The following is a 22,152-nucleotide window of genomic DNA, read 5'->3' on the forward strand; positions in this document are numbered from 1 at the left end:
TTTCGTAGTAAATAAAGAGACTGACCTCTCCAGGGTTCGCCTCCTTGTCCCCGTGTCATTACAATGCAGAAAGGACCAAACACGCCATGCCGCTTTGCTTCAGCTACTCCGGTAGGATCTCCGCCAGTGCCACTCAAAGACCCCAAGCCTCCTGAGTCCAGGTTCAGGAACGCTATGAAGGCAACCCTGAGACATGCGAAGCCTTCCTGATGAACTGCTTGCTGTAGTTCATTCTTCAACCGAGGACGTTCGTTTCCAAGCAAGGTAGAGTGGTGTTCACTACCACCTTAGTGGGCGAGCCCGCTTGTGGGGAATGGAGGAGTAGAGTAGTCGGATGGAGAGTAGGTAGTCGCCCCCACATGAGGTGGCAGATGAGAACCATTCTTAACTGGGGTCCATCCTGTGATCTCTCCTGCTTCCAGCAAGCATTGGTACGCGAATCCTGCGGTGCTCCACCTGTCCAAGTGAACCTTGCTGTCATCTCCTTTCTGTTCTTCACTGTCCCTGGTCCCACCGCTCTCTGGATTTCATCACCGGGCTTCCCCCTTCCAACGGTAATACTCTCATCCCATCAGTTGTTGATTGGTTCATCACAATGCCATCAGCAAAGGAGACGGCCCAGCTACTCATCCACCATGTCTTCTGTCTCCATGGCCTGCCTCTCTGTGGTTTCTGACAGAGGTCCACAATTTACATAATCCTTCTGAAAAGACCTTTGCCGGCTCATCGGGGCTACCAGTCTATCCCCTGGTTTCCATCCCCAGACCAATGGGCAAATAGAATGACTAAACCAGGAAGTTGTGACCACCCAACTCCTGTGGGCCGAGTATGCCCACAATTCCCTAAACAGCTCTGCTACCGGCCTGTCTCCCTTCAATTGAGTGTAAGTTTACCTACTCCTGCTGTTCCCTGCCTGGACAATGATGACTCTTGTCCTTCTGCTCTTGTGTTTGCCCAACGGTGCCGATGGACCAGTGTTCAAGCTTGCTCAGCTCTGCTGCATGCAGGTGGACGTAACAGGCAGCGCGCACCAACGCCGACTTACCAAGTGGGCCAGAAGGCAAGGTTGTCTAACAGGCACCTGTTCAACTTCCCTGCCAATCAGCACTAAACAGCAACACTACTGATAATCACCTGCTCAGTATATAACCGGGTCTCTCCCTTCCATAACTCACCATATTTTCTTAATGCATTACGCCGAGCTTTCCAGCACTGTACCTTGCCTACTTGTCCGTGTCTTTACCCAGCCTGTCCTCGACCATTTGCCAGCCCGCCGACATTCCATGTTTGCCCGTGTTCTGACCCAGCCTGCATCCGGCCATTCGCCAGCCTGCCGGACCCTATTGCCCGGCCGTGTACCAAACCAGCCTGTCCCCTACCATCTATCAGCCTCTCCACTCATTTTGCTTTCAGTCATCTTTCGAGCCAGTATTAGATATTAAATAAAAAGGTTGAACTTCTACATACCAGTCTATGTGTGCTCCTGGGTCCGACTATTTGCCCCCATGTCATGATTACCAAATGCTTAATACAGAACATCTGGCTGTTCATGAGCATGTTCCTCACTGTCTTTCTAGGTCCTAACATCTACAGCCAGAACCTAGCATCACTTAGTGGTGACATTGAGACACCATTCAGTTTAACCACCACTGGCCACCAGCTCCTACTACGTTGGTCATCTGACCACGGCACCAACCGACGAGGCTTCCACATCAGATATGTGGGTGAGTATCGAAGTATGTATCCAGTTTTTAATCATTGTATCTTCAAACTAATGAAATCCCCATATCACACTTTTATTTTTTTTAAATACCTATACTATCATTCTGTCCATATGACAAAATTAGTGACCAACCTAAATTCTTGGAGATGGCCCTCGCATGTTGTTAATGCACTGTTAATGATCGAACATCAAACGCTAAAATGCCATGGGTTTACAATATCACTATACGTATATTGCCACAACACTACTAGTGAATACTACTACTAGTTTTACTAGGGAAGGTTATAGGGCTGGATGGGCGGTGAATGGATTTCTTTGAGATGGAGGTCCTGTGTTCCCTGGACTGGGTGTGGGTGAGGAGGCGGGTGGCAGAGTCCTGGACAGTGCAGTTTTAGGAGAATAGTGGCATGAAATGTTTTATATTTTCTAAGGGGGATTGTTTTGCAATATATATATATATATATATATATATATATATATATATATATATATATATATAGAGAAGCATTGCCATAATCCCATTTTATGTGACTCTTTCATTTCCTACAGCATTGTACTGCAGTACACCTGACTCCCCGCAACATGGTTTTGTGGTCAGTCAAACCGGGGGTCATATAAACAGCACAGTGCGTTGGGCCTGCGACAGGGGGTACAAGCTGATAGGAAAGGGGACCGCTGTGTGCAAAATGACCCCCTATGGCTACTACATTTGGGATGTGCCAGTGCCTGCTTGTCAAGGTAAGGTTATTTTACACAGATGGCTTTTGATTACCAACTTTTAATTAACTTAACTAAACTTAATTAATTAACTAAATAGTTTGTCTTACATAACTACCAGGTCAGGCACTACACAGGCTGAATCCAGACAATTAAACAAAAATCCATCTGTACCATCACCATAATCTGTCAATGGAAATAACACACATTTAAAAGGTGTGGTTCATCTACATGCAACTTAATTAAGCCCGTTAATATAAGTTGAAGAACTGTAAAGAACTATGAATTATTTACACTATTGAATAGTATGATCACTGACAATTAAATAATGTTCAGATTTAACGGTTGCATACATAAGAAAATGTCTAATGTCTGGAATTTTTGTTTGCATAGCAGAGATAAATGTTTTGAACATCTGACACTATTTGCCAAGAGTTTTCCCATCTCACATTCCTTACTTCTCTGCTGTAGAAACTGAGCAAGATTATGTTTACCTGATTTGTTCCTAAGGCTCCGTTGTCCAAGGCAAGCAAATATTTCTCCCATTTGTTTTTTTCTGCTTGTCTCTTCGCAGATGGAACACTCTTCCCACCCTTATTTCCTTGCTTTGCTTGCTTTGTCCTTCATCCTTCAACCCATTCATCCATTTTCTACCACTGTATTTGGGAGTTGGGTTGCAGGGAAGCAGCTTAACTAGGAATGCCCAGACTTCACTCTCCCCAGCCACTTTCTCCAGCTCCTCCAGGACATAATCTATCCAGTGTGTCCTGGGTCGTCCTTCTGGTGAGACATGCCTGAACACCTCGCCAGGGACCCGTCCAGGAGGCATCATAAGAAGATGCTTGAACCACCTCAACTGGCTCCTCTCAATGCGGAGGAGCAGCAGTTCAATAATGAAGCCCTCGTGAATGATCGAGCTTCTCACCTCATCTCTAAGAGAGAGCCCAGACACCCTGTGCTGGAAACTCATTTCGTCCGCTTGTATCCAAGATCTCGTTGTATTGGTCATGACCCAAAGCTTTTGACCATAGGAGAGGGCAGGAATGTAGATCAATCATCTTTTGGCTCAGCATTTTCTTCACCACGACAGGCCACAGCACATCGGATGCTGTACCGATCCACCTGTCATGCTCCCGTTACATGCAACCATCACTCATGAACAAGAACCTAGAACACTTTAACACCTCTACTTGAGACACCCAGGGAGGGCATTTCACCCTTTTCTAACTGAGGACCATGGTCTAAGATCTGGAGCTGCTGATCTCCATTCCAGCCACTTCACACAGCTGTGATACGCACCTGTTAGAGTTGGAGATCACGGTCTGAACGACAGCACCACAAATAGCAGAGATGAGATGCTGAGAACCCTGAACTGGACCCCCTCACCAATTTGGCTGCACTTAGAAATACTGTCTATTAAAATAATTTACAGAATTAATGACAAAGTGCAGTCTTAGCGGAACTCAACCTTCACCGGAAGTAAATTTGACTCACTGCCGGAAATGCGGACCAAACACTGACATTGGGCATACATGGAATGAACAGCCTGTATCAGATATCTACAGGCTGTAGTTTATATTACAGATGTTTATTTGGACTCCTGATGTCTGGTATGCGGTATTCCCTAAGCACGCCACAAGGAATTCCCCGAGGGACACAGTAGAATCCCTTTTCCTCGTCCACAAAGCACATCTAGACTGGATGGGCAAACTTCCATGCACCCTTGAGGAATCTGCCAAGGGTGTAGAGCTGGTCCACTGTTCCTCATCCTGAATCTTAGGTTTGACTTTCTGATGCACTCCCCTTGTCAACACTTAGAACTTATCAAGGAAACTGGGTAGTGTGATCCTTCTGTAGTTGGAACACACCCTCTGATCCCCCTTTTTAAGACCACCAATCTGGTCAGCCACTCCAGGTGCACTGTCCCCATTGTACACGTGATTTTGTAGAGGCATGGCAAGCAGGACAGCCCAACAACATCCAGAGCCTGTTGGAACTCCAGGTGGATCTCATCAACCCCCGGGGAGTTTTTTTTCCACCTATGTGATCTCAGCACCAGAGATAAGATAGTCGATCGCAGACTTTCCAGACTATGCTCCCTCAAAGTAAAACAATTCGGTAGAATTGAAGAGGACTTCAAACTATTCTGACCTCTGGGTCAGCAGTGGTCCATCTCGACTGTACACAAAGGTACACTGCTTGTCACCTACTAAGAGGTCGGATTTTGGACCAGAATTTCCTCAAACCCGTTTGGAAGTCATTTTCCATGGCCTCACCAAACTTCTTCCATGCGTGAATTTTTGCCTCAGCAACTGCCACATGCCTCCATGATCCCGTCATCTTACTGTAGTAGAGGATGACTCCCGGACGCCTCCCTGGTGAGGTATTCCGAGCATGTCCCACTGAGAGGAGGCTTCCCTGCTTAGGTGCTGCCCCCGTGACCTGACCCAGGATTAAACAGAAGATAATAGATGGCTAGACTGCTTAAGCCACATTCTGCTTGGCCAATCAATATAAGTCAGCTACCTATGGAGTCACAAAGCCCAAAATGGACCAAAAGCCCACCTTTTCAGCTTGAGAGCATACTTTACCGCTGGTGTCCATCGGTGGGTTTGGGTATTGCTGCCATGACAGGCACCAACCATCTTAGAGCCACTAATCTGATCAGCTGTCTCAACAATAGAGGCACGGAATATGTTCCACTCTGACTCAATGTCCCGTGCATACCCTGGGACGTTTAAGAAACACTGCCGGAGGGGGAGTTGAAACTCCTTCTGACAGGGGATTCTGCCAGATGTTCCCAGCAGACCAAACACAAGATGTTTGTGTCTGCCAGGTCTGACCAGCATTCTCCCCCACCGTCAGAGCCAACACACCACCAGGTGGGGATCAGTTGACAGCTCTGCCACTCTCTTCACCCGAGTGTCCAAATCATGCAGCCGCAAATCAGATGATACAACTAAAGTCAATTGTCGAACTAAGCTTGGTGTATCCTGCTACCAAGTGCACTGGTATTATGTAATGTGCTGTCCTTTGTGCTATTTTTGTAGCCTCCTCTAGTATTTTTCCTACCAAAGTGAACCAACCATGTCGACAAAATTTTCACGACAAGAGGAGCAGGCAGGGGAACTCTTCTTGCCTCACTGGGACACTTGCCGCCGGATACATCATAGGCCCATGGAACAAATGGAGGGTGGTGTGTCTGTCAATGTCGTCAATAGAAGATGTGAAAGATGTCTACAGTACGTTATTGAAATTCTAATTAAAGGGATTCTCTTCATCGGAGTTTCTGAATTTCTGATTATTACGAAGTTTGCCAGATGGGCAAAGCCGGATGGCTAAAAGGCTTTTAAGGTGTTGTGCAAGTGACCAATGCTCAACCTTTTGCTGCGAGAGAGCTCAACCGCAAATTGGATGTGATGACAGAGTCCCCGAGCAATGGGGAAGTGGGCATCTTGCCTCGAAAAATTGATTGCTTATACGGCTTCATGAAGCCCCATTCAGAGTCTCATGCAATGGACTTAATGTCAATCACATGGTTTATCAACCTGCCCACAAAACATCTGTTATCCGGACTTTTTTCGCTTGAGGAGGAACTCCGCCTTATGCTACAGTCTCCCTCACTATCTTCCAGGGTGCCTTAATCACACTTGTTCTGGGAGATCAAGGACACTTGCGCACACATATCCACTGAAAACACACATACACCACCCCTATCTTCACCGCCACCGACAGTCCTGAAGTTTGCTTATGCAATGTGACCTGTTAAACAACAAAACCTGGCTGCTAACATGACCCCTCCCCTCCTCCCCCATCCATCTATATGTTTACTGAGTTGTGTAGTGTTGTCCTCTTTTTGTGTTGTCGCATGTGCAAGGATTTTTTTCCAGGCTCATGCTATGCCATTTGGCCATGGCCGAAGACTCATATTTATCTCTCCTCCCTCACCATGTGTTTTCTTTCATTTAATTTAAGATTTCAAACCACTGTTCCTGTGGCGTAACCTGACCATTCTTGTCGCGTTGTATAACCCATTAGTTACTGTCTTTGTATGTTTCTTGGACAGTTTGAGCCATTTAAGTAAATTTTGTTGCCTTGTTCAGGTGTAGTGATAAATAAGTGCATCTTGAAACTTGACTATAAATCTTCTAAACATTCAGCCATTTTCTATAGCCTCTTACCCTCGATAGCATCGTTGGCTTGCTAGTGCTTATCCCAGCAGTCTTCGGGCAGTAGGTTGGGGAAATCCTGAAAAGAATGCCAGCCAATCACGGGTCACACAGAGACAAACAACCATTCACACTCACAAACACACCTAAGGGTTAATTGCAGTCTCCAATACACCTTCCATGCATGTTTTTGGAACGTGGGAGGAGACGGGAGTGCCTGGAGAAGACCCACATCAGAAATCTCTAGTAGTCTTGGTTATGTTTCATCCCATTTGGGTTCATTACCCAAGAAAGAAATATGCGATATCAAATATCCCATTCTTAATTAATATCTGACATTTGGGATTTGACATATATGCAAATATATGTGTGATGCACAGCAATTGGGAATTTTTCTGTCTAACCAGATTAATGCACTTGACTTACTTTCTTCCCAACAGAGCCTTTCAAGTCAATTTCAACTGTGTAACCATTAGGTTCACCTGTTAAACATTTGTGAAAAACTATAAATAAAGACGGAGAAAAGGCACTCTTTATTGCTCCTTCATGAGGAGAACGGAGATGGACTGCATGAATTCAATTCTACAGTGCTCTGAAGCAGTCTCTCCAAACACCCTTTTTTTATTTGGTTCATAGATCCCTAGGTTAGATGAAGGTTCCAGTCCTAAAAGTGCAGCTGGGGGGGGGTGGGGAAGCACGGCCAGAACCCAGTGTATTTGTTCATCAGGTCTGCATGTGTAGGTAGAAGATCAGTACATGTATGGCGCAAGACATTCAGCAAGATATTTTGTAAATCACAAGTGAAGTGACATCTGCCCATGGTTTGAGCTTGGCCAGTCTGGTTTGAGCGTGGCCTTTCTTTGGCAAATATGAGACAGCAAATATGAGACAGCACTCCTTCTCACGCCAACAATTTTACAGCAACGCATTTCTTCATTCAAAGCAGTTTTATTGATTGTAGTAAATGTATAACTATATTTACAATTATTCAGACAGTAACTGTGCAATAAAGGTCTGTCAGCAAATCTTTTCTGGTTTCCTGCAGCTGTGTCATGTGGTGTGCCCAGCGCGCCAATGAACGGAGGTGTTCTTGCTGTTGATTATTCTGTTAGCACACGAGTTACCTACTTTTGCAACAGTGGTTACCGACTTTCCTCCAAAGAGTTAACGACAACAGTCTGCCAGCCAGATGGTACCTGGAGCAACCACAACAAGATACCGGGATGCATCCGTGAGTATAAACACAGAAGTGGTGGTCCATGACTTTCACATGTATGCATTCTGTGATGTCAGACTTTCGAATAACCCCCTCATGCGCGCACATGTATGCATTATGGGCTATTTTCCTATGCTTGTTTAAAAGCTTTTTGTTTCGGGAATAAATAGCAAAGAAATAAAATTATGTTCTTATATTAAGCTGCAATTTGTGATTTGTGGATATTTCTTTTTTTATTATAATTTTTTTTTTAAGTTTTGACAACATCACGTATAATGACACGTTTTGAAGGCTGATGCGAGTTTATTGACGTTTAAGTCTAAACAAAAAATATGGGACCTGCGTCCCTTTCAGCCATTTCTGCCACTCCTTCAAGGTCACCTTGACTGCCAGCAGCTCATGGTTGCCAACATCAGAATTCTTTTATGTTGGGGACAGCAAGCTGTAAAAGAAGGCACATGGACAGATTTTGCTGTCTTATGGAAAACACTGGGAAAGCGCAATTCTGAACCCAAAATCCAAGGCATCTGCTTATAATAATAATAATAATAATGGATCTAATTTATTACGCACTTTCCATTCAATAGAATGTCAAAGTGCTACAGAAAAAGCAAAAACCTAAAACATAGCATCAATAAAAATAGTACTTTAAAAAATGTCAACTTAAGTGAACGCTTTACTAAAAAGTGCTTTTTAAGATCTCCTTTCAAAGAGTCCACCAACTGTGGCACTCTTAGATTCGGTGGAAGAGGATTTCACAGTTTGAGGGTGACTGAGCAGAAAGCTCACCCATGCTTTGTAGGTTTGTCTTTATTGGTTTAAGGAGGTTTTTATTGGAAGAGTAGAGGTAGCGAGTTGATGAATGTGGGGAGAGTAGTTCCTTGAGGTATGTGGGGGCTTTGCCATGAATACACTGATGTGTAAGGAAGGAGATCTTGTATTATGTCTGGAACTTTATGGGAAGCCAGTGGCGGGATTTCAGTGTGGAGGTAATGTGTTCACGCTTTCACACTCTTATTAGAATCCTGGCAGCGCTGTTTTGTATATACTGGAGTATTTTTAAGCTCTTGCCAGAGATCCATACGAGAACTGTATTGCAGTAGCCCAGCCTGAAGACGAAGGTGCGGACGAGTTTTTCAGAGTCAGCCGGAGTGAGGGCAGAGCAAAGTTTTTGAAAAGCGTAAATGGAGAAAGGAAGTTTTCTAAATACTGTATATTTCCCGTGGGCTTCAAAATTCAACTGGGGGTCCATTTTAACTTTGAGGTTTATGATAATGGCTGAAAGAGGAATGTCTTGTCTGGAAAAAGTGATACTTGTTATAGGAGATAAGCTGATCTGTTTGGGGTGCCAATTTGATTTATTTCAGTTTTGGAAGTGTTGAGCTGCATGAAATAGGTATTCATCCACCCGTTCGTCTCCAGGAGGTTGGTGAGCATGGTTGTTTTTCAAATATAGCTGTGTGTCATCAGCATAGCAGTGGAATGAAAATCCATGCCTGTTGATGACATGTCCGAGGGGTAGCAAGTACAAGGTGAATCGGTAGGGCCAAGAACAGATCCCTGGAGGACACCACATGTGACAGATTGGGTGCGGTATTTAAAACCACCCTGGCACACACATTCTGAACACAGCAGTGTTATTGAGTCTGATGTATTGAAGGCGGGTGAGCAGAATGTTGTGGTCAACTGTCAAAAGGTGCAATAAGATCCAGGAGTTTCAATTCAAGAGTGGTTTCCGTGCCATGGGCAGCGCGGATACCTGATTGAAAATTTTCCCCTAGGCTATTGTGGTTAAGATGATTGTGAAGCTAAATGCGCACAACTTATTCCAAGATTTTTGAAAGGAATTGAAGATTTCAATAGTTTGAGAGTACTTCTGGGCTGACGGAGGGATTTTTTGAGGAGAGGACTGAGACTGAGACTGGTGGTTTTCAGGGCTGAAGGGATGCAGCCAGTCTGTAGAGAGAGATTTATGATTCTAGTGATTAGGGGGCTTCAGATTTTGGATTAGAATTTCCTCGAAGCCATTCAGATGCCGTTTTACATGGCCTCTTTGAACTCGTTCCAGTCCTGAGTTGTTGCCTTGGTGACCACTGAAGCCGTTCTGGGATTGTCGCCCTGACACCAACCACCAGGCACTGGCTGCAACTCTGATGCCTAAACAATGGAGGCGTAGAACATGGTTGTTAGACTAGATGTACATAACTTATCCCCTATTTACTCTTATTGTATTGCAAAGCAATTATTTAGCAGTATAACCTTGTTTGAATGATGAAAGAGAAAGTTCTGTTCAAGGAGCGAACAAAGACTAGCTAACTACAGGTCTGTCAATGGCTGTTACAGGGCAATTCCGCCACGCTCCGCACCATTCCGCAGCGATGGACACACACCTTGACAAGTCAAACTATGCATGTGCAGGGATCATCAACTCGGTCATTTGTGGAAAGTTTGCTTGGATAACACATCATTGCATAAGCCTAAAAAAAGGCTTCTCCAGTCTCCGAAGGCAACTCTACACGGGTCCCATTCACGCCTAGCCGTAAATGCTGTGCTAAAACAGCGCGTGGCCAATCTTCTCTCTTTATTTTTTCTTTCGGCGTGAGTCTAGCACTCTTCCTCCTCTCTTGTGCTCTCATCAATCAAATGCGCAAACACATTAATTCAAAACAGAAAACAAATGTGAACTAGAGCTGCAAGCAGCTATAATGGGCCCTCGCAGACCTGTGCACATTGGAGTATGAACAGTTCTATGTTTGAACAGTTTTGGGTATGAATATATTTGTGCACTTGCACGTGAACAGTAGAAGTCAATGTTGAAGAAAAGGTCAAACTTTCATTAGCATTTGTTCAACTGGCGCAACTAAGTAAATGGAATGTCAAAAATGGTATTATATTTCCTGCCACAACGTGATTCTAGCACTACAATGGAATGTAGACTTCGATCACATGTATGAAATAGAATTATACTATAAAGTTTAATATTTTTTAAAGCTTGTTCAACTGAGTTAAAAAAATTTTTGTCACTGTGGGCGAAGTAAATATTGATATAATATTTTGAAGCCCCGCCTTTATCATATATTTCAATGGATCCTGACAATTTTTGGAACAGTTGTGCCGCTAAGTCTGACAGTGGTCCATGCCCGAATGAAAGTTGATTGGGTCAACAGTTTAAGAGAAAGCGGCAACAGCTGAGGAGTAGCAAAAGGCCATAAATGGGGCAAAAATTCAAAAATCCGTAACTCTTTCTGTACATCCTAGCGTATGGCTCTCTTTGATTGTTTTTTTTAGGTCTTAGAGTTCTATAAATGTGTAAAAATTTTGGGAGCTGTAGGTAAAACCAACTGGGTTTGGCTGCAATCCTTCCACTACAATGATATTTTTTGCTCCCACTAGGTGGCGCTCGCAGTACGCCAAAAAATTGGTTAGTAGATATGTTCTACATTGGACCCCATCAACTCTATAGGAAATTTTGAAAAGATATGACCAACCGCTTCCAACAGAAACTTTTTCGGATTTGCGAGACATCGGACTTTGAGGCGATGTACTGGCCGCGCCCATTGGCTAAAAGTCGTAAAAGTTGAGAATCTTAATGTTCCATGCTCCAACACTATTTTGGACAATTTTCAGTTAACTTGCTCAAACAGGATTAGCACAGGAAAAAAAATTGAATTATAAAGGTTTTTGTCAGGGCGAAGGAAATTTGAAACACGTATTTTGAAGCCCCGTCCCCATCAGATAGGTAATCCGATCTTCACGAAATTTTGCCCTCTTGTGCCCCAATGTCAGCTAATGGAGCACGTCAGATGTGAGGTTGATCAGGTCAAGGGTTTCGGTAGCCAAGAATGTCCAAAAATGGGACAAATGGCACATTCAAAAGTTGATAACTCTGATTCTATACATCCTAACACATGGGGCTCTATAATGTATTTTTCAGGTCTTGGGGTCCTACATATGCCTAAAAAAATTCGTAGGTCTATGCCAAAAGGGTCGGAACTGGCTGCAGTTTTAGAAACAACTGGGTTCAATTAAAGCAACTTTTGCTCATTTGGGAAAACATCCAACTTTGAGGTGGCATACAGACCACCCCCTTCATCGCAAAGACGTAAAATTTAGAAACCCTTATTAGGTCCTAAGCAGCGTAATAATAATAATAATAATAATAATCCAGAGAAGGCCAATAGGTCCTAAACAGCGTAATACTACTAATAATAATCCAGAGAAGAACAATAGGGACTAAGCAGCGTAATAATAATAATAATACTAATACTAATACTAATAATAACAATAATACTACTACTACTAATAATAATACTAATAATAATAATAATCCCGAGAAGAACAATAGGGACCTCGCAGCAGTCGCTGCTGGGGCCCTAATAATAACAATAATCTGGAGAAAAACAAGAGGCCTCTCGCAGCAGTAGCTGCTCGGGCCCGAATGAATGAAAACACAATACATACAAAATATGTTATACATGCTTCCTTTACAATGGTTAAGTATGTACACCCAATGTTAGTTTTAACTTTGAAGTGAATTAATGGAACTGGACTCAAACAATAACATATACTTGTACACACATTAGTGCCAATTAACAGAAGGAAAGTGCTCCTTTTGTCTTGATGGCAAAAGCGCAGACAAGCAGAAGCTTGCACTCACTTTTGGCTTCATTCAATCAATCAGCAAAGGGGCACACAATTTTGCTTTTGTAACCGGCGGTATACTACATTCATTTTCCTGTTTTGTGTTTGCTAAACTGTGGAATTAACGTGGTGGTGTGAGTGACGTACCAGATTTTTCAAGTCTTGCGTAAAATGGACGGACCACGGCGGACTGTGGTGGATGCTGTGGAATCAGTCTCATTCATAAACATGGGTGCGTCGTGCGCCGGCACAGCGCAACGCAATGGAGTGAAGCGTGGCAGATTTGGTGGAATCGCCCTGTTAGAATAGTGGAGAAGAAGATAGTAGCCACTGTACAGTATAAACTGATAGCAGATGACTGTAGCAGATAAGACTGTAGGGCTTGAATGCGTTTTTCAGAACATCACAGTTCGGCCAACTCAAACAGATAAGAAGGCTGGGCTTCATCAATGTCGCCAGCGAATGGGTTCTGGAAAAGACGGAGTTCACAGAATCGCACACCGAACCGCCTCTTATTATTTGCCTTCAATATTTCCAGTGCTCCCATGCGGAATTAGTAAAAAAAAAAAAACGCGAAAGGCGAAATTTCGCTTCTCGTGACCGCTTGTGGCCATTCACGTCGCTCCATTCTGTCCATCGCGTCGCCCGACGTACATTCGCGCCCAGTCAACTGGAAATGGGACCGGTGGGTTCTCTGCAAAGAGGTTTTGTGTAGGAGGGTGTCATGATCTGTCTGTGTTTTGTTGTGGGTTTTGAGTTGTTTAGTTTAAGTTACAGGTTCACTGTGTTTTTCCCCGCGTGTCATTACTGTAATCAACCTCACCTGTCGCCCGTGTGTGTCCTCCAGTCAGCTACCCCGCCCCTTGTTGTTCCCAGGTGTCTCGCGTTTTCATTAGTTCTGTTAGTATTTAAGCCCCAGTGTTTTGCCTCATCCCTTGTCGGGTCTTTGTACGTCTTCTCCTCGCCGTCTTGCCTCGCGTTGCCCTCCTTCCCGTGCTGCCTCCCGTTTCTTGTCGCCCCCAGTCAGCTTCAGTTTAACGTTTTTGGTTTGTACTTTGTATTTTTCGATTCCTTCAACCCCGCCTTTGTTATTAAATCACATTCACTCGAGCCTTACCCCAGTCAGTCCTGCATTTTGATTGGTTCCGCTTTTCCCACATCCCGCACCTCCTCAAACCGCCATGCCCCATCGTGACAGAGGGAAATGGATGAAGCTGTGCTTTTTCACTTGTCCAAAAAGCAGCTTCAATTTCACCTCAAAAGCTTTTATGTGGGAATACATGTCGCAAATGAGTTTCCACTGGCCTTGTAGTTATATGCGAGGTGCCATTTCCATTCTGGGTCAATCAGCTCTGGCACCGTTTTGTTTTGTGAATAAAGAAATGTGTTCATTTCAGGTAGCAGCTCGTAAAAACGGCTCAAAACTCTACCCCGGCTCAACCATCAGACCGCTGTGTAGTACAACACATCTCTGTGCGCAGATTCTAGTTCAGACAGGAATTCTTGGAACTGCCTGTGTTTAAACCCCTTTGCTCTAATGAAGTTTATACATGACACCACAACCTTCATGAGAGAATCACACTTCAAAACTTTGCAGCACAGTGCTTGCTGGGGAATTAGGGCAGTGGACTTATAGCGGGGCGGTGAGACCCCGTTCTTCCATCTCCCGGTTATACGTCCTATTAGACCCCGATACATCCCCACCATACTAAGAGCACCGTCAGTTGTGATGCCCCCCCCCACACCACCACCATACTAAGAGCACCGTCAGTTGTGATGCCCCCCCCCCGCGAGAAAAAAAAGGAGGCCCTGTGAACAAGGAAATCACACAGGGTAGACCCAGAGCAGGCACAAAACAGCTTCAGGTTCCTGGAATAACCTCCAAAAAAAGAAAACAAAAAGCTCCATTAAGTTGCCCCATATATTAAGTTGATGAGTTGCAAAATTGTTTTGCAGATAATAATTCAAGCTTTGATTTAGAAACGTGTTCATAGAAAAAAAATATTTACATCAAGTTTTTACACATTATATAGTCTCTAAAGCAGTTGTCCCCAACCTCTTGATCACCAACGCTTACATTTATTCCATTCATCATCCTTCTCACTATGTATGTAATTTATGTAACATCAACTGCGGTCAGAGGCGGCGCCAAAAGTTTGCAATGTCGCAATCTCGCAGTGGCCGAGACCAAGCTAAATGTGCTGACAATGCTGCGCTATCGTTAGCTTAGCACAGTAACTACGGTTCAACAGCTGTGAAGTGAAGCAAACGCTGCACATACCAGTTGTTCCAAGTTCTCGCTTCCGCCTTTCTACAAGCCAGGTGAGTGCTCTTGCTTGGCTCTGTTTTGTATTGATAGCTCAGCTGGCCGTGTTGGATCGCTCCCGATGACCGCGAAGCGGCCGCCATGATTCATTCCTGGCCCCCTGCATGAGCCGTTAAATGTTCCCGAAGTTGATTTGCTGTCGCGACGCGAAACATGAAATAAAAAAAAAAAACGCGAAAGGCGAAATTTCACTTAACTTGACCGCGCGTGGCCATTCGCGTCGCTCCATTCCGTCCATCGCGTCGCCCGGCGTGCATTCGCGCCCAGTCACGCGAACTTTATTGACTACAATACAAAACTCCCTGCTTTTTCACCTCATTCGCGTTCGGTATGCGCGTACCATTAAACTAAATCATCTCCAAAACATTATTTCGGGTGCAGCCCACGCAGCCCGGTACCAGTTGATCCACGGACTGGGGGTTGGGGATCACTGCTCTAATGCACATGTATGTTGTTTACACAGTTTAGGAACAATGTCAGATGACATGATTGAAAATGCTAGTGCATATGAATAATTCATTTGTCGTCTTTCTCCTTTGAATTGCTCAGTTATGCTGTGCCCTAGCCTCAACTCATTTTTGCTGGACCATGGAAAATGGAGTATAGTCAATGGATCTTCCTTTGAATATGGCACAAAAATAATGTTCACCTGCAATCCAGGTTACTTCCTTGTTGGCCCTGCTCACATCCAGTGTCTGGACAATGGGGTTTGGAGTTGGAGAAATGATAGGCCCCAATGCAAAAGTAAGTGTTTTTTTTTTTTTTTTTTTTGGGGGGGGGGGGGATCATACAATGCACGCAGGTGTAAGATACCACATTGCATACTGACTTTTGGATAACAGAAGGAATGGTTTCACTTATGTAGTTTTTCATTGATTAATTATAATTAATTATAATTAATTATACTGCAGCAAATCAATATGATTGAACTCAAGACAAAGTTATGTTGCCTACCTAGCTGGAACGTCATTTACCTCCCTCAATCCTTGCTGGTTTATCCCTGTTGCGGGCTAATAACTTTACAATATCCATCTCTGTCATAACGAGGAATGACGAGTGTAGGTGAGGTCAACCATCCTGTGGTCTGGTGAGACAAAGTTAGAGATATTTGGGCCCATGAATAATTAGTAAGTCTGGAGAAAAAAAGGAGATGCTTATGAGCCAAAAAACACCTTTCCCATGCTATTGCCATGGTAGTGACAACATAGTTTTATGGGAACACTTTTCCTCCAGTGGTGCAGGGAACCTTGTCAGGGTTGAGGAAATTATAAAGGAAGGAGGATTACGTTGTAATTCTTCAAAAGAACCTGAGTCTGCTGAGAAACTCTAGCTCAGCTAAAACTGGATGGTCAGAAGGACAATTATCCGAAATGAATTGCCAAGGTAGTGAAGAAATGGATAAAGACAATAATGTGAATGTTTTAAAATGGTCAAATCAGAGTCCGGACCTGAATCCGATCAAAAATTTGTGGTGAAACTTGAGATGAGAAAGGTGGCTCGGAAAGCTACCAACTTGACCCAGATATATATATATATATATATATATATATATATATATATATATATATATATCCAAAAATGAATGGGCAGCCAGTGCAAGGATGCAAGGACAGGACTAACATGATCGCGCTTTTTCCAGTGGAGTGCTAACTGGTTGAGACCAATAAACAAGGAATTACAATAGTCCAGGCGTGCTGTAACAAAAGTATGGATACATTTTTCAAAACTATTTGTGGGGGGGATATGGCCTTACTCTTGATAGGAGTCTCAACTGAAAAAAGCTTGTTTTGACTGAGCTAATTTGCTTTTCAAATTTAAAATCACCGTCTAAAATAAAACCAAGGTTTCTTGCAAAAAGGATGACAGTGAGACTTTAAATTCCCAAAGGCACTGTCATAGCCATCAAGAAGATTTTGTTGGCCGAATAAAATTCTCTCAGTTTTGCTTTTATTCTGTCATGTTCTGTTGGGTTTTGGTTGTGGATATATTTTGGGGGATTCTGTTGTTTTCTGCTTATATAGTTTATGCTTCATCCCCTCGTGTCACCCTGCATTAGTGTTGATTCAGTCCGTCTGTCTGCGTTACCTGCCCCTCGTGTGTCCACCAATCCGTTCCCTCTGCCCATTGTTCCCTTCCCAGCCGTCGTGCGTCTCTTATTAGTATGTACGTGTGTTTAAGCCAGTCTTTCGTTACAGCTGTCGGGTCATAGTTGCGTTTCACCCCTCATATTCAGTCTTGTGTCGTCCCTAGTCTCCCCGCCAGCCTGCTCGTTCATGTTTGATTTCCGTCTTGCCAGCCTGCCTGTAAGTTTTTATGGGCTTGTCGTTTTCACCGCTTTTGTTCCTGCCTGCCCCATGTTTCAATAAACATGGATTGTTACATGCATTCCCTGCCTCAAAGCCCCCTTGCCCTTGGGTCCGCTACCCCCGCGATGACGCCAGCATTTTTCTCCGACTCGCCGCCCGACCATGACATATTTAAGGAAAGAAAATTTCCTTCCATCCAAGACCGGATGTCACTAAGGCAGTCTACTAAGACCTGGACAGAGTATGGCTCATTTATCTTTAATGGCAGATAGATTTGCACATCATCAGCAAAACAATGGACATTTTGTTTTCTAAAAATGGATCCCAAAGGCAACATACAAATAGAGAAAAGGAGAGTTGCCAAAATAAAACGCTGGGGTACCCCATAGCTCAAAAGGGTACATGTCCTTCTGTAGTAGTCCTGTGTACATAGCACAGAATGGTTAAAGGCTGTCAAACTCAGAGGCAGTTAAGGAGTTAAATGTGCACACTCGGCGGTCCATGGCACACTGTTTGACAAGCCGGAGAGGCAGAGAAATCTTGAATAAAACAGCAAAGTGATTGGAAATATGTGTGTGACAGATCTCAGTGACAGTCAGTTGCAATCCAAATTATGATATGAGGTTTAGAGTGTGTCCTTTCTCATGTGTAGGATCAGATACGTGTTGTTTAAGATTAAAAGAGTCAATGAGATTAAGAAAGTCTTTGACCAGAGGGTGGGATTCACAACAGACATGAATCCCCGACAATTAAAAAAAAGTCTAAGTCTTACTACTTTTTTATCCCTTACAGTCATTTCATGTGGTAAACTGCCCATTCCACCTAATGGGAAGAAAATTGGGACACAGACTACCTTTGGAGCATCAGCTATTTTCAGTTGCAACTTTGGCTATGTTTTAACTGGATCAACTGTGAGAGAGTGTCTCTTGTCTGGACTTTGGAGTGGAACAGAAACTCAGTGCCTGGGTAAGTGTTCTGACAAACTTCAAAACCAAAGTCTTATTTTCGAATGGGACTTCATATTTTGGCAAACAAGGCCAGAAAAGCAAAAATGGTTGTCATTTTACTGGCTTAAGTTGATGGTTGTAAACGAAGAAGAACTACTGTATTTCCAAGTTTACTTTAGTTCTGGATAGCTTGTTGGAAATCAACATGTGTGTATATATATACACACATATGTAAATATATATATATATATATATATATATATATATATATATATGTATATGTGTATATATATGTATATGTGTATATATATGTATATATATGTATATGTGTATATATATATATATATATATATATATATATATGTATATATGTATATGTGTATATATATATATATATATATATATATATATATATATACAATGTATATGTGTATATGTATATGTGTATATGTATATGTGTATATGTATATATATGTATATATGTGTGTGTGTATATATATATATGTATATGTGTGTTATGCTATGTTAATTAGTGAATGCGTGCAACGCGTGCAAAAACCTTAGGTAAAAACATCACGACTTTATACACATATTAAAAATTAGTAACATAATCTACTGTACAGTTAAATAACATAAATATACAAAGGAAAAATGACATTCACCTTTGGGGCGACGTGACTTGAGCTGGGTGGAGGTGGAGGGGAGCAGAGACCAACCTGCAGAATTTATTGATTTAATTTCTTAAACGAGAACATATCACCGGCGATTTCCTTCTCTTTAATCCATAATAGAAGAAGCTTCTCCATTTTGTTGTTGACTGAAGGAATCTAGAAAAAGCTACTTGCCTTAAACTAGTTCCTAGCGTGTTCGTTTTTGTTGAAAGATCGCCCATACCACAACATAGTGAAACAATTGATTTAATCCAGACAGAGTGGGAAAGTACACGAGGCCTCGGGCCAGTCCTGCGACGGGTCGGAGCAGAAAATGGCAACCTTTCACCGTCAACATTCAGTTCTTATACCCTTCCGGGTCATCTAGTCCCACTGTGGATTGCAAGTGTGTGTGTGTGTGCGTGCACGTGCGTGCGTGCCTGTCGGTGTGTGCGTGTGTGCGTGCGCGGGGGTCTGTTTGCGTGGGGATGGTGTCTTCAAAAGTCTTTGTTCTGCCGGCCATTCTTTGAAGCGGGAGGAAGTCTGAGCACCATAAAACCCTGACTGATATCTTCTCTTGAAGGCCACACCTAGCCTTTTGTTCCTGGTTTAATGTTGGTCGGGGGATGCCATCTGTTCCTTTTGGAGGTGCCGACTTGTCCCCACTTCCCCTGGGCCAGGACCATATCTGCTTTATACTGACTTTACATCATCTCAATCTTTATTAGAATAACACAGTTCCATGTACACACTATTTTATTGATATATTGAGTTTGAAAAATATGAATTTCCTTCATGACCAAGGTCCGTCCCCTGGCAAAGAAAGTCTTGCCCTTAGAAGATTGCCAAGCGGTTACGGCCATACTCACTAGCAAGGTTAACTATGCTTGCGCCTCCTTCGTATTTTTTTATTATCTCCTGCTGCGTTTCTATTGTCATCATCCTCTTACTTCTTCTTTTACCGCCACTTACAATTTTAGAAGCCATGTCTAACAGATAAAGTTTGCAAAGTCTTCACAACACACCGACCAGCTGTGCCATCAAGCTAGATGAAGGCGTTTGGCCAATAGCATATTGGCATTTCTGTGATTGATGTGACGCCGGCCAATAGCATATCCGCATCTCCGTGACTGAGACCGGGACTGTGAACTTAATCGACCAATAGCATATCGGCATCTCTGTGACTGACACCGTGACTGAGACTGTGACTTTGACTTTATAAGACCAATAGCATATCGGTGTTATCTGTCACATGCAAGAACAGTTATTTTTGTTGACGCAGCAAAGCTAAAAAATTAATGCGGACGCTCTGACGGCGTGTTGGATTGTTCGTAAGATGAAAGGTTTGTGCGTAAGACGGGGACTAAAAAAACGCCCCGGCCCCCGTTCGTAAGATGAAAAGTTCAATAAAGAGGGAGTTCGTAAACCGGGGGCTCACTGTATTTAAATATTTTATTCTGAAAGGAATAGGTAGCCAGTACTGGTGTGATATGAGAATGCTTAGGTAAAGGCAGGTATGTAGATCAACCGGTAAACAGAAAGCTTCGCCTTTTTGCACGGCTTCGACATCACCATGACAGACCAGTACAGGGTCTGCATCATAGCGGATTTTGCACCAATCTGCCTGTCAATCTCCCGTTCCATCTTGCCCTCACTCATGTACAAGACCCTAAGATACTTGAACTCCTCCACTTGTGGCAGGACCTTATGCCCAACCCTGTAAAGGGTACTCCACCATTTTCTGACTGAGGACCATGGTCCCAGATTTGCAGGTGCTAATCTTCATCCCAGCCGCTTCACACTTGGCTGCGAACCCCCCCAGCGAGAGGTGGAGGTCACGGCCTGAGGAAGCCAACAGCACAGCATCACCCGCAAATAGCAGAGATGCAATGCTGAGGTTCCCAACCCGAACCGCCTTAATATTTCGGCTGCGCTTAGAAATTCTGTCCATAAAAGTAAGATATCTGGTGACAAAGTGCAGCCTTAGCGTCTGTCTTACTGCCGGATATTGGAGACCAATCTCTGATACATACAGGGTCATACAGGGACCGAACAGCCCGTATAGGGCGCCCGGTACCCCATACTCCCAAAGCAACTCTCACAGAGCTCCCTGAGGGACACACCTGGAGGTGGGGCATGGGACAGAGGGACAAAGTCGAACGCCTACTCCAAATCTGCAAAGCACATGAAGACTCCGCTTGGTCAGTCGGAACCGTCAGCTGCCTCCAGGGTCCCACAGGCTAAGAAGTCTTGATAGGACTCCCTTTTCAGCTTGACACCATCTCTTACCGCTGGTTTCCACCAGCCTGTTTGGGGATTGCCCCCATGACAGGTACCGACGACCTTACGGCCACAACCACGGTCATCCGCCTCAACAATGGAGGCCCTGAACATGGTCCGCTAGGACTCAATGTCTCTCACCTTCCCTGGGACGTAGGAGAAATTCCGCTGGAGATGGGAGTTGAAACTCCTTCTTACAGGGGCCTCTGCCAGATATGCTGGAACACATAATAAATATTCAGCTGCCACATGCAAAAGCACAATTCAATCAGTAAAATAAATAAATAAACACATATCCCCAACTGGATGAGGCCATCTTATTAAAAGTGTGCATTCAAGATGGTAAAGAGAGTGGCAGCGAATCTCTTGATCACTACATCTTTGACTGTCACTCAAAAGCAACTTGACATCACATCACTTACTAACATGGGGCTGTGCAAATAAATTATAACTAGAACTGCGAGCAGTTGTTACGGGCCCTCGCAGTGGTTCTATGTCCGCGTTCGTCACGACATAAGCAGTGAACAGTAGAAAAGGAAAAAGGTAGAAAAGGTCAAAAGTTTAATTAGCATTTGTTTACAATGGGTGCAATATTTTTTTAGAAAAATTAGATGCAAGCAGAAGGAGAATGTATAAAAGTAAAAGAATTGTATTTAGCACAGAAAATTGTTGCATGCATTTAAAGCAAGTTGATATGGACAGCTTAGTGGTGTGGGAACAAAATGAGCAAGGAGGGGATGATAAGTAGCAATTCAAGTAGTTTTAGAATGTTGTGAGGTAGTGTATTGTGAGTAATTGGAGCAGCAATAACAAAGATGTATTTGGGGTTTGCTATTGATGTGAACTGTTTGCATATAGAAAAGAGAACAAACATAATGAGCAGTAGTGATGGCTTGGTGTTAATTAGATCCCTCAATCAGACACAACTATCGTTATAGTTTTGTATAAAGTTCAACAATGGTGCTTAGAAAAGGTGGCAGGCAAAAATCCTGATGCTATACACATATATTACAGGTGGTGCCAGTAGAGGGATAAAGTCACCTAATTAAAGCAACTCAATATGAAGCAACAAGGTTGTTGTCAACTATTTGTCACCATCCTGACAGCATTAGTGTTTTAATAACTGCTCCTATAGGAATTGCTGCATACAAAGATTGCCATTTACCTTACACACCAC

At 43.4% G+C, this 22,152-nt stretch overlaps 1 protein-coding gene and 1 long non-coding RNA gene across 9 annotated transcripts in view; one reads left to right on the forward strand and one right to left on the reverse strand.

Annotated features, from left to right (window-relative positions):
* LOC148425860 (CUB and sushi domain-containing protein 3-like) overlaps positions 1-22,152 on the forward strand; it is a 627,928-nt gene that overhangs the window by 455,041 nt on the left and 150,735 nt on the right. For 2 of the 4 annotated variants that reach the window (XM_088410975.1, XM_088410974.1), the window contains exons 48-53: positions 976-1,065; positions 1,578-1,736; positions 2,273-2,461; positions 7,655-7,840; positions 15,342-15,536; positions 17,891-18,064. In XM_088410975.1, the coding sequence (XP_088267101.1) occupies positions 976-1,065; positions 1,578-1,736; positions 2,273-2,461; positions 7,655-7,840; positions 15,342-15,536; positions 17,891-18,064 (993 nt within the window). The remainder of the gene's footprint in view (positions 1-975; positions 1,066-1,577; positions 1,737-2,272; positions 2,462-7,654; positions 7,841-15,341; positions 15,537-17,890; positions 18,065-22,152) is intronic. The other 2 variants (XM_088410976.1, XM_088410977.1) reach the window with 2 other exon arrangements.
* Positions 1-22,152, reverse strand: part of LOC148425865 (uncharacterized) — a 39,531-nt gene that overhangs the window by 16,901 nt on the left and 478 nt on the right. Inside the window, exons 1-4 of one of the 5 annotated variants that reach the window (XR_015865118.1) lie at positions 14,748-15,607; positions 12,614-12,763; positions 9,870-9,982; positions 7,523-8,267 (exon numbers count right to left, since the gene is read on the reverse strand). This is a non-coding gene — a long non-coding RNA (uncharacterized LOC148425865). Of the gene's footprint in view, positions 9,983-12,613; positions 12,764-14,747; positions 15,615-18,707; positions 18,765-21,116; positions 21,194-22,152 lie in introns of those variants that run through there. The other 4 variants (XR_015865114.1, XR_015865116.1, XR_015865115.1 and 1 more) reach the window with 4 other exon arrangements.

The sequence above is a fragment of the Hippichthys cyanospilos genome, chromosome 3 (assembly GCF_059441005.1).
Source record: "Hippichthys cyanospilos isolate Australia breed blue-spotted pipefish chromosome 3, RoL_Hcya_1.0, whole genome shotgun sequence".
NCBI classification, from domain to species: Eukaryota; Metazoa; Chordata; class Actinopteri; order Syngnathiformes; family Syngnathidae; genus Hippichthys; species Hippichthys cyanospilos.